At 36.0% G+C, this 13,458-nt stretch overlaps 1 protein-coding gene across 1 annotated transcript in view; it reads right to left on the bottom strand.

Moving 5' to 3' along the window:
- Window positions 1–13,458, bottom strand: part of TH1 (negative elongation factor complex member TH1) — a 60,401-nt gene that overhangs the window by 9,593 nt on the left and 37,350 nt on the right. Inside the window, exons 12-13 of the mRNA XM_067081213.1 lie at window positions 7,145–7,355; window positions 468–608 (exon numbers count right to left, since the gene is read on the bottom strand). Of these exons, the coding sequence (XP_066937314.1) occupies window positions 468–608; window positions 7,145–7,355 (352 nt within the window). The remainder of the gene's footprint in view (window positions 1–467; window positions 609–7,144; window positions 7,356–13,458) is intronic.

Below are 13,458 nucleotides of genomic sequence, written 5' to 3'. Positions count from 1 at the left end.
ACAATTATTAGTATTATCATCATAAAAATTAATGATACAAGTCAAGTGAAACATTGCTAACAGCTTGCCCGAAGAATCTGATCTAAAATGAGAATTGAAAATGAAATGCAGTTGCTAAAAAAAATTATAACTAAGAGGAGAAACAGGGAGTTGGATGAAAAATACAAAACAGAAAGTAACACAGCTACAGTTGAAAGGATGCTACAAAAGAACCTGTAGTGTTGTCTACATTGTAAGCAGAAATATTCTACAGGGAGGTATTGCACAACCCTATTGAATATACCACTAGGATAAGTTTGAGAAAAGTATCAGTGAGTATCAGATGAATTGTCGCTGTCCTTTGGTTGTTACAGTTGTATCAGTTAATGTGATCAATAAATCATTAGCATTTCAACAAAAATGGCCAATTATTACATCTCAAATGAGTATAATATTTTCCTGACAATGGGTATATCACAAATATTTACCTCTCTAACAAAATACCGAATCAATGAGATATCAGTATCACCCTTAGTGCAGCAATTCTTGATATATTTCATCACTGGCAACACACAACCACGACTCAAGAGGTTGACCATTCTATCTAACAACATTTTGCGCAGCTCAAGCTGAAAGAAATCATCACAATGATTACTAAAATTCAAGAGTGCAACTTCAATGATCCATTTAAAAAAATAATAACAGACATAACAGGAATTATTTTTGTGCATCTCAAGCTGCAAGACATTACATTACAATGACCACTAAAATTCAAGAGTGCAACTTCAGTGATCCATTAATAAAAGTAATAACAGACATGACTATAATTATTCTCAAACTCCAGAGAAACACATTTCACTGATAAAAAAAAAATACAAGTCAATGCATGCAAGAAATATTGTGGAAAATCAGAAATAACACACAATATAAAATAGTCTGAGGCAATTTTTAACCATAAAAATCTGTAGAAATAAATACAGTAATTAAAATTTTGAAATTGCATGACGTCAAATGATATCACAAAAATTTCATCCACTGAGGTTCTGATGACGTCAAATAATGTAAGCTAAATGAAATTTTTAAAAATTAAGCATTTATATTCAAATCAGCAAAGTAATAAAGTCTGGAAGGTACTGGGTGATCATTGTGCTTGATCTCCCACAGAGTATGATTTAATCTATCTAGAAAATCATACAAATCTTTGCTTATTTTTCCTTGTATTATTACACAAGCAATAATAGGAATAACCAGTAATGGTATATATAGTACTGAAAGTGGAATTTACCATAATTTTTCAGGGGCAAAAGGAATTCATTCATCTTAAATTTTTTCAAATGTGTAAATGAGAAAGTAAAGAAAAATGCAGTTTAAAAAACTGATTTATACTGAGTAGAAGCTCATCATTTAACAACTGCTTTCTGGTGCGTAAAGTTCCCTTTTCATACATTCTTGCAAAGAATAATAATGCAGCCTGTTTTCTGCAAAAATCCACAGAAAACTGTCATAAAATGTATTGCCTGATAATTCTGCAATTTCTGTGAGGTCTTGAAGAGGCAAAATTACCTTTGTCAGCAGGAGGTTAAATTACATTATAATGTTATTGTTTGTACCAAAAAATATTCTTTTTAAAACCATTACAGTACTTTCTGACTGCCTGAGCAGCTATTTCTGCAGAAGGAGACTTGTTGATGTAGCATTCAAATATGGACTCTCAGGGACTTGGAGCCAGAGAATTACTGACCAACTGAGTCTGAGTCCAGCAGTTCTAGGGACTACCACAGGGTCATGAATTTGGCTATTACCTTGTTAGAAAAACTACTGAGTGTTATGCTGAAGGGCTCCATAACTAGTGCACTTAAGTGCTTACTATTCATCCATGGCATAGAAGCAAGAACCCAGCTGACCACACTGCATGACAAATAACCAAGTTAATGAGGATGAGAAGCATATTTTCCTTTTTGAGAATGTTTATAACAGTCTTCTGAAGTAATCTGATGCAGCCAGTAGAAATAGGGCTTTTAGACACTTCTGTTTTTTGCATGCCAGAGGATATAAACAATTGGTTCTCCCCCTTTCGAAAAGCTTTGTCCTTACAAAGATAAATCATCATGGCTCTTACAGGGCTAAAGACATCTTTGTTGTTCCCAGGCTTGAACAGACACAGAGGGAATAAGAAATAAAACCACCTGATGATGCTAAAAGGACATTCTCTCATAGTTGGACAAAGGCAGGTTATGGATCATAGCCATTCTCTCTACACCAGTTACAGAATACTGTCCACTTGGTCTGGTATGGCCTGGTCATAGACTGCTTGCCTGAGTTGGAGATAGCCTTGGCAGTCTGGTGCAAAATTTCTCTTCATGAAACAGTGCTGGATAGCATCCATGTGAAAAGACTGAGGAAACTAATTTATTGGTGATATATCTGAAAGTGAGGCTGATTGAAGAACTTCTTTCAGTAACGAGGGGGGTCTTGGAAAGTCCACCAAAAGCACAAAGAGATCTAAGAACAGGCTTGGTGAGGCCAAAGTGGTGCCATAAGGGTCATGTGGACATGGCTGGACTGCTGAGTTTGTCAACACTTGCCTGATTAAGGAGAAGACTGGAAATGTGCACACCTCCAGATTGTGTCAAGAAACCATAAAAGCATTACTAGCTTATGCTACCTGAACTGGGAGGGCTAAGAAGCAGTTTGGCAGCTTGTAATCGAGTCCTGTTGCAAACATATGATAATGAAAAAGTTCCCCACTGTGTCTAAACCAGATCTCTGGATTCAGAGACCACTCAAGAAGCACTTGGTTCCTTTTGCTTAAGGTGTCAACTACCACATAATACTTCCAGGAGATGTACCCAGGGATCACAGGGTGTGCTGATTCAGTTCCACCTGCAGTGAGGGTTCAGGTGGCCTAACAACCCTTGTCAAAACTTGACAGAAGGGAATGTTGTTCTTGAGAAAGCCTTTAAAAAAGCTTGGACCTTTCATATTCTTTTAATCATGGATCATGCCAGAGTTGTCAAAATATCCAGTTCCTTCCCTGGTAAACTGTCTTCTAACATCAGGTCCAAATTGTTTTAGCAGATGCTTAGGCTAAAGCAATGGCACAGGCTCATGAGGAAACAGGTTTCATTAAAGCAATATGGAAGTAGGTGCTGTGAACATCACTGAGGTGTCTTGACAGCCTGAGGCTCTCTTGAGAGCCCAGACAGTACACTAGTGATGACATGACATGAGTAAAGACCTGTGGGGCTCTGGGCAGACCAAACAAAGGATCTTGAACTACAAGGCTACTCCAGAAAGGAGTAGCTGCATAAAGTTCAGATAAGTGAGTTTGATGATGGGGCCTCCTCCTGTAACCTTGGGGATGATGAACACCCAGATGTTAAAGGCAAGATCACCAGATGCCTGCTCCACAGATCCTTTGTGACCTCTCTGAAGATGACAAGACACTTCCTGTGTTCAAGACTTGGTTGATGATAAATAGAAAGACCAAGGCAAGCATTCTGCTTACTGCAAGCATCATCAGTAGTGGAGGTGGCTGGTGCATGTGGGTAAATGTAAGGGTAATGCACCCACCATGTTAGCAGGTCACACTTTGTCAGCAACAAGAGTGGCTGTTGAGCATGTAGGTGCTGATATGGTTAACACACCCACTGTGGCAGCAGCTCTGGTGCTGCACACATTGCCATCTACTGATATCATAGGGCCAATGCAGCATGCTGGCTATTGCTCATAGTACTCCCAATAAGTGAATATTTACAGTCCAAAGAACACAACTCTTTCAAAGGTATAAGTCAAAGAATCTGACATTCTTCCTTTTGTAAAATTGCAATATCAGGTGATGACCCTCACTGGGAAGAAGTAGGAACCTAAAAGCAGTCAGGAAAAGAAAAACTGGTGAAGTTTGTTACACTTTAGATGTGCAGATAACAGTGAACTGCAAATGTCTACCACCAGAGGGTCATATAAGCAATCTACGAAGGGAATAACCTAGATTCATACTCAAAAACATGAGCCAGCTGAAGTAATCCTGGAAGAACTGACCATGGATATAGATGAGCAAGAAGAGGTAAAGGATCTCGCAAATGGTAGTGATACAAATTCCTGAAGCACTATTATCCTTACAACATTTCTTCACTGAATGAGAGAGATCAGAAGTTGAACATACCTTAAGCCAGCTGCCTCTGGCAACTGCAGAGTTAGTAGTGCTTGCTGATGAAATCAAAATTAGTGTACTAATAAAAAAGACTTGAACTCAAGAGGCAAGAAGCAATTACCAACTAACATCTTGTGCTATGGAAGTACAGTAAACCGCCGTATTTGCAGGGGATGTACCACAACCCCCGCGAATAGTTAACACCCCTCCTCTAAAAACTCTTATAGCTGTCTATCTTAAAAGTTCAAATACAAATGTAGACCTTAAACCAGCATCTTACATCAGAATATTATCCTGTTACTGTATTAATCTTCAAAATGTTATTATTAATATAATTTCAAAGTCATCTTAAATATTTTACCCTTAAAAATATACAAATACTTCTAACCCTTCCAGAATAACAGAGAGACAGAGAAAATATATCTTTCTATCAACCACTCTCCTTTCTATCAATCTATCTGTCTGTCTATCTATCTATCTATCTAATCCATCTCTCACATTCTGAGTATCCTTTTAGAGAGAGAGAGAGAGAGAGAGAGAGAGAGAGAGAGAGAGAGAGAGAGAGAGAGAGAGAGAGAGAGAGAGAGAGATTTTGTTCTTACATATTAACTTTGGAAGAGAGAGAGAGAAAAGTTATTCTTACATTACATATCAAAAGATGGAAATTCATGATTTATGAAGGACAAAGAGAGAGAGAGATGAGAGGACAGAGAGAGAGAGAGAGAGTATCATTATGTCCATCTTCAGCAGTTTTCATGTCCATCTCGGTCAAATTTAGTATGTCAAGTTAACTGACAAGTGCTGTACTTACACCCTCTTGCTCTGAAGAATCAGAGAAAATTGGAAAAGACTGGGAATGATTTGAATTTGTTTAAAATTTTAATAATTTACTATACAAATGCAAAAAATTGTAATTATTTATGACAAAAATTAATAACAAAGTATCATTAAGTTTATCTACAAAACTTGATATTTTAATAAACATATGTTACAAAGCATAAAAATTTAGTAAATCTAATATTAATATTTTCAGTGTCCTTTGTAACCCTTAAAATGTCAAGATATCTATATTTGACAGATTTATCTTTATTTATATTGAACTAAAATCTTACTTATATTTTCTTTAATGAATTGATATTTTACAGTGTTTGGTACATTAATAATAATATTTGAAAATTAGTAAATCATTTATTTATCATACAAAACAAATAACATACATATTACATATGCATAAAAATTCTCTCATCTCAGAGAGAGAGAGAGAGAGAGAGAGAGAGAGAGAGAGAGAGAGAGAGAGAGAATTATTATTTTTATTATTTAATGTTATTTAATCATATTAAACTTAATATTAATAACTGAAAATTATTGCTGTAAATCATTATTTTATCATAAAATGTATATGTAGGTACAGTATAGCATTTAGTTACGAAAATATGAAAATACGAAAAAATCCGCAAAGAGCAAATTTTCCCGCAAATAATTTATAGATAGGTTCCACAGAAAATTCCGTGAATCGCTGAGTCCACGAATTGTGAGAATGTGTATCTGGGGGGTTTTCTGCAATCTCATCTCCAAACTAATGCTGTTTTGCAGGGAAGTGATAGCTCCAGAAGTGCTTCCTACTGATGCTGAAAAATTAACAGACTGTCCTAGTTCATATTTTATTACAGCAATGGCAGAGGTGAGTGACAGGCTTCCCATCGAAGGTGATCTACTAAGATGAGCAAGAGTGGAAGAGCCATCCCTTCACTCAAAAAGTGGAAGAAAATGCACTGGGCATATTCAACAGTCAAAAGTTCAATTCCATTTGCTTATGAAATGAAACAAAGACAGTCTTTTATTTTCTTTATTACTTCCCCATTCTGGAGGACTTAGGGGATATAGTAAAGGATTTACTGGTATGAGAATAACAAAAAACAAAAGTGCACAAAATGTACTAGTAAAAAAAATGAGTTGCTATACTACCCTTGATTACTTTACTCTAAATACAAGCCAAAATTGGTATAAAAGGACTAATTCCTAACTTATAAATAATAAGCAAACAGAATGATTATTCAAGCAGCAGTAGCAGTAACAGACAGACTCACCAGAAATTTCAAATAAGCTACTCATAATACAATTACTGAGAGCCAAGCAACCAACATTATAATAATTAAGGCAAAATCATTAAAAAGATAAGAAAATGAATGCTGAAACCTATGAAAAACTGATAAAGGAACAACAAGAACTGATCAAGTTCTGCAGAGCAAAATCAATGGGACTGATCCAAACAAGTGAAAAAATTGGTATGACTAGTTTCTGCTAACAGGACTTGAAAGCCTGGATGAGCAGAAGCAAATCTGGATTTTTCATTATTCTGAGTGTGTCTGGAAAGTGACAGTAGTAAAGTAATGGATGTTTAGTGCCAAAACAAATTTCTATTCACAGCTGCATTCAACATCATTTTCACTTTGTAATTTGGCTGTTTTTGATTTTTAAATACACTACTAAAGGTACATAGTCAAGTTCACAATGAGACCAAAACCACCATTATTTCATGAAAAACAATTTTATGGTGAGGAGAAAAAAATTATCACCAAGTTCATAAGTAAGTGATAAGCCAGTACTGAGTGGATTATCACAAATGTGTTTTCACCCCTACAAAAAATCTTAAAAGGTTATGGTAGATAAGTCTTCATTACTAATACAAAATCTATATATTTATATAATGTAAAAAACCAACTCTTGGTTTATGCTACCAATATAAATAATATACTGTATAACAACCTCTATGAAAATCTAATTAAAATTTACATTAAAAAATATTAATCAAAATCATCTACTTCTTTCTTGAGGAAATTAACAATTCCACAATCATCATCATGAACTTTTAGGCTAACTTTTTCCTCTATGGTGTTAGATGTAATAGAAAATGAATGCTCATAACAAATGTTATTTAATATTCCATAAAGTATAGTAAAAAGACATATCAAATACAAATAATTCCATACCCTCAAAATTGCTTAAGCTCACCTGTTCTAGAATTTCTAGATCCTGAAACTCAGACTCAAACAGTTCCACTAAGAGATTTAGTACACGACTGTGAAGGAGAGGATGAATAGACACCACTTCATCCAAAAGAGCTAAATGTGTGGGAGTTGACTCTGTGCACAGCTTAAAGTAACTGGGCTCTTTAACCACACACTCAATCCATCGAACAAGACCTACACTTACTACAGGGAATCTGTAAAAGAGAGATTTGGTTATAAAAAAAAAAGGGTCACTAAATCTGTACATTTGGAAGGATTTTGTGGTAACATTTTGAATGTTTCATTGTTTATATACTGCCTGCCCAGTGACGGTCAAGATATTTAGCTTGGTGATGTGGTTAAAATATACAGTATTACTGTATTATATATTAAAATATTTACTTGAAACTGTATGACACTACGGAATATCATTACACCACTACTGATATGGGGTTTCAACAATGTATAATTAACAGAATAAAAGCTGCACAATTTAAGCACCTAAATTCAGTGCTCCAAGAAAGAATTCAGCTAAAAAATCACAAAATGGCCTAAAAACTAAATTTTGCTAAAGCAAGCTATGGCAAAGCTTTGTATGATATGCTGATACTAAATAAACCCCTAAAGAGGATAGGAATGTTTTGACTGCTCAATACTTATGATCTAACAAAAATAAGCTATCAGGATAAAAATCCAGAAGCTGAAAAGGGCAGATTCTCATTACTATACAATTTAATCAAGTTACTCAGTTCTCTTCTCACAGGTCTGATCTAAAAGATCAGCTCAACATAAGAGATAAGAATGGCAGCAAAGAAAAAAAGGCTGGACAGCTAGGTATAACAAGACCAAGGGAAATGGATAAAAATTCAATTACAAAAAAAATACAGCTGAACTTGGTACAGCTTGCCAATCAACTTTTTTTTACTGCACAGTCGCCTGTTTCGTCCTCAAGGAGCTACCTTCCATGGGTCTGTCAGAGCTCTATGGTGACCACACTAATATCAAAGAAGTCTCTTTTAGTTGGTCTTTTGGCCAGATAATGTGTCGTAATGATAAACAATAAAACACATAATGGAGTATATAATGGACTCAAGTATAAGAGGGCACTTTCCCTTATCTTCAGCGAAGCTGTACCCAGTTTTCCATTGTCAAAACCTGCTAGAAGAAGTGATTATCGTGCATGAGCAGTCCGCCATATTGTCAACAGGAATCACCTAAAGAAGCAAGTTAAGTGCCTAGTTTTAAGTTCCAGTTTTAGTTTTAAACTTTTGGAATTGTCAGTTAAATTATGTGTGAAAGCCAAAAACCCAGTTCTTCTTGCTAACACACGGACGGTGCTAAAGTCATAATTGCTTATTGCTAGTTGTGAAAAGTGCAAATTATTTTAAAAATTTGTCATTTCAATTAGATATTTTAATTAAAAGAAATGTTCCACAATTTATCATTAATATAGAAAATCTTTTCAGATTATATGATGTCTACAATAATCTAGGCAGCAGCCTAGATCAGACTGAGAATAATTTAGACTGGATAAATAGGAGATGTTGTTGTCTGCAGCCTACAACCTAGGATCACATACCCTTAAGTGTGAACTAAATAACCTAGATTAGATAGTAACTTAATTAAGGTAACTTTTAAGAAATATCCTATTATGGGCCTAGAACAGTAGCCTAACTTAGGCCAAGGACCCTTGGATTTGATCATAATCTAGCCAAAATAAAACGGTAGTCTAGCTATAAGGCTACATATTAGTAAAATTTTTCTTTTTTATATAGCCTATACACTTATGCATGATCTAAATAATTTGGATAAGGTAGTAGACCAGGTAGCCTAGGACTAGATGAAACATTTATCCTGGCTAGAGTAAGTGGTAGCTTAGCATTAAGGCTACATACTAAAGTAAATTTGTTTTACGTAACCCATACCTTAAAGTGCGAATTAAATAACTTGGATTAGGCAGTAGCCTATACTAGAGTAATTAATTAATCTGGGCTACACAAAATGGTAGCCTTGCTATAAGGTTACATACCAGTGGTGTAGCTGGCATTCCATCAGTAGGGGGGAGGGGGCTAGGTGTGGCCAAGATATTTTTGGGGGGCCATAGAAAATTAAACAAAACTAAGTACCAATTCTGTAATTAGTAAAATATACTATTATTGAAATGTATATATCCATGTGAATGAAGGAAAATAATACAGTAGTATTAGTAACTAGTAAACCTGTATTTGAAATCATAAGAGCTCAATTTTCAATTAAATTTCAACTCTCATTATATGCAAATGCATCAAATACTGTAATATAAATTTTCTCACAATTTAGTATTCAACACTAGCCTAATTTCTATTATCAAGTTTTAATTTTCAGCTATAGTATAATATCCTTGTCATGTAAATATATCACAATAGTGCATTACATCAATAATACTTATGACCCTCCAAAATCTCTTGAAAACTTCAACCTATCCCATTCCCTCTTCTTCATCTCCTATCCCTGGAAATTAACTCTAAGCAGCAGTAGCAAATTGCATTGCACTTATTCAAAACTGTAACTATAGTTTCAATCACTTCATAACATTATGACAGCATTAAGTTGGATCAAAATATCATGAACAAATATGTCATTTCTGTTAAAAACCTATTGCTATCATTCTGCTTTTGACCCACCAAAGGGTTAAAGTTTAGCTATATAGGGAATTTCAACTGGAGGGCGGTGGGGGCCAAGCATCTGACTAGGGGGCCCAGGTGCCCCCTGCCCCCCATAGCAATGCCACTGTTACATACCAGTGAATTTCTGTTTTATATAGGCAATAACCTACACTAGGATAAGTAAGAACATCTTTAAGAAATATCTTATTATCAGCCTAAGTAGTATCTTAAACAAGGTAGCCTGGGATTAGATAAAACAATGTCCTGGGCTAGACAAAGTAGTAGCCTAGCTACAAAGCTAAATATTAATGAGTTTCTTTTTATATAGCCTATACATTTTAAGGGTGATCTAAATAATCTGGATTAGGCAATACTAGGTTAAGTGAGAATACTTTAAGAAATATCCTACTATTGGCCTAACCGGTGGTTTTGACCAAATAGCCTAGGATTAGATATAGACAGTAACCTAAACTAACTTAAACATAACCTACTTTTTTTATGGTTCGGTAGCCTATTTGTAAGGCTGCATACTAGTGGAGTCTTATGTAGCCTGTATCCCTAAAAGTTATTTAAACCTAGACCAGGCAGTGGCATAACTAGATTAAATAGGAATTCCTTTAGGGAATATCCTATTACTAGCCTAAACAGTAGTAGTTTAGGTTAAATAAAGTGGTTGCTGAATATCAGATAAAAGTAACCTAGGCTAAATTAAATGTAACCTAGTTTTTTTATGGCTCTGTAGCCTATTTGTAAGGCTACATATTAGTGGAGTCTATGTAGCCTGTATCCTTAAAGGTGATATAAACTAGACCAGGCAGTGGCCTAACAAGATTAAATAGGAATCCCTTCAGGGAATATCCTATTATTAGCCCAAACAGTAATGGCCTAATATCATATAAAAGAGTAATCTCGGCCAGATGAAACAGTACTAGATTATGTGGGTTTTTTTCTTATGTAGTTTATATCCTTAAGTGTGATTTAAATAAGCCTAAACTAGGCAGGGACCTAGAACACGTTAAGCAACCTATATTCTTAGCCTAATGTAGAAATATGCTAGAATCATTAACCTAAGCCATATAAACCAGTAGCCTGGGTTAGATAAACAAATTAATTATAGCAGTTAGCCTGAATGGCATGACATTCAGAAAAATAAATTTCCCATAGCTCTTGCAAAGGCCTAACAGTGTACAGTATAGCAATACAGCTAAATACTGGTGTCAAAATTAACCTAAATCTTAGTGTTTAATGTAGTATAGATATTCAACACATAACAAGTTGGTGAATAAAATATTACAGCTACACACTTCTAATCAAGTTGGCCTGTAATACCAAATATACTATCTAATTTCTAAAAAAAACTATATCACTACAGGGATTACAGCCCATGTGTTCTGCAGCAAACTGCTCAGTTCATTTTTTGCCAGTGGGTACGGCCCATACCACCGGCCATGAGCATAGTCCTTGCAAAAAACAAGGAAAACTTGGTTGGACACCAGGTATGTTCGAAATTTGTAGTATGCTCCTGGCAGCGTTTTAAGGATGAAACAGCTTGTTTTACGCAGTCTCGATGGGTCCTAGGGTTCAGCAGGGGTGAGGAAGGGGGAGATTATATCTTTCTGGCAGAACTCCGGCAGCATATATTTAAACCTTTTTCAAACCAAGATCTATGTTTGGGCCAAAACCAGTAACATCAATTCCCAATACCTCCCATGCTAACCCCACAGAGGAAGTAGATGAATCTTTACATAGGGGTGACATTCCTACTAATGAACAAGAAGTGGACATTGCCACTGAAATGGCCCTGCTGAACCCAAAAGGATCAAGGACAAAGATTCCAGCTAACCATGGGAGAAACCTTCCAGAAGGAATTCTGTCCCCCATGCAGCTATCAGATACTGAAGATGATCTTTCCCCCAAAATGGATACTAGGATCCACCCAACTCTGACTGAAACGACTACATTTTTGGAGGGGTATAACTCACCCAGGACTTTTGCTCCTTGGTTAACAGGCAGCTATAGTTCAGTTGTTGAAGCTCAGTCAGATTGTGCAAGTTCCCCCAAAGGGGTTACACAGTTTGCAACATTTGATCAATTCCATAAGGAAATTATGAGTAACATTAAAGATGTCCTTGCCACAGAATGGCAATGTATAGTATAAGGGAAAAGATACATGATTCCGAAAAGGAAATTAGGTCAGTCCTGTACACCCAAAGTGTAAAAATACTGCATTCCATAACTGAGTGTGAGAGTGGACACAAGTTCTGCCCAAATAAGGTCTAATGCCAGAATTCTGACTGGAAATAACAAAATGGCCAGTTCTGAATATAAAACTTCAGATCAAAACATAATATGAGCTCCAGTACTCACCCGATGATAGTGATAATCCTTGGTGAGATGTCTCAATGTGCATTTTCTCTCCTGATGGTAAGTATCTAACTGATGAGAGAAAAACCATGATCGAAGTTGTACATGTAGAATTTAGAGACAGGGCAGCATTTCCTAATACAGAATGGTGCCTGGTGCCACCCTCACCCGCACGACAGTTTCTTCTCTCTGACCTCTTTCGGTCAAAAAACAGGGCAGAGGGGAGCGTCAGTAGCCCATGCCTCAGGCAATCTGAAAATTTGACAAAGACATCGCCAAAAGCATAGGACAAAGCAGAAGACAGGTTAAGACCAACTTTACTAGAGGTTACTGGGTGAAAATCCTCTCTGTGCGTTAGGCCCCTAATGTTAACAAAGACGTTACTTTTTTTGAATTGCCTAGCCTACCCTGCTTGGACAAAGACGTCTTCCTGTCATTGTAGAGAGAGAGTATAACAATCTGAGACCGTGTTGTTCCATATCTACTTTGATGGCAGATACTTGCAACCTGTATTCTTGGAGGTAAGTAAAGAACCCTTCAGTATAGAAGAGGGGTAAGGAGAGGGGAGATGTCTTTTCTAGAATAACTGTTACAGAACTTCACCCACTAGTCCTAGTACAGATTGGGGGTGGAATATTTCATTAGGGTGCAAGGGCATCTGGTAGCTTTGTCAAAAAGGCTTTTCTTTTCGAGACCAGACTGAAAAGTCTCCAGTTCTGAAGCTGAATGATCCCAAATAGGCTGACATGAGACTGATGAATAAATCTGGTGAAAAAAGGGAGCTATCTGAAAAGGCCAAATGGTAGTCCATGGAGTACACAAAGCTTCCCTGGTGTTCTTAAGCCATTCACACAGTACATCATAGCCTCTACCTTCTAGGGTGTTGAGCCTTGATTAAGTAACATATGTGAAATTGAAGTTTTAATGAATGACATTCACAAAGTTCCCCATCAGGAGGGTCCTGAACAAAGATCTTGCAAATTATGACCATAATAATGAAACAAAATCAAATGGCCAAAAACATCATTAATCTGTAAACAACGCACCTAAATAGAAAATTTGTTTGGCAAAAAAAAGAGGAAGTAGACAAAAGAAAATAAATATGGAAAGCCTGTTATCCATACATCTCGGAACATATGAGGCAGTGGAAAAACTTAGGAATAACTGTTTTGAAATATAAAATGATTTTTTACACAAACCAGCTACTTATTTATTTCCGGCAGTCATGGTCCATAATTTTCCCAACAATCCCAAAAGACCTTAAGAGAAGAGAATCTACTGTACCTGACTTCCATATAAACAATCCATC

This window comes from Macrobrachium rosenbergii, chromosome 3, assembly GCF_040412425.1.
Source record: "Macrobrachium rosenbergii isolate ZJJX-2024 chromosome 3, ASM4041242v1, whole genome shotgun sequence".
Classification (NCBI taxonomy): Eukaryota; Metazoa; Arthropoda; class Malacostraca; order Decapoda; family Palaemonidae; genus Macrobrachium; species Macrobrachium rosenbergii.
This window is presented reverse-complemented; position numbering and strand designations above follow the sequence as displayed.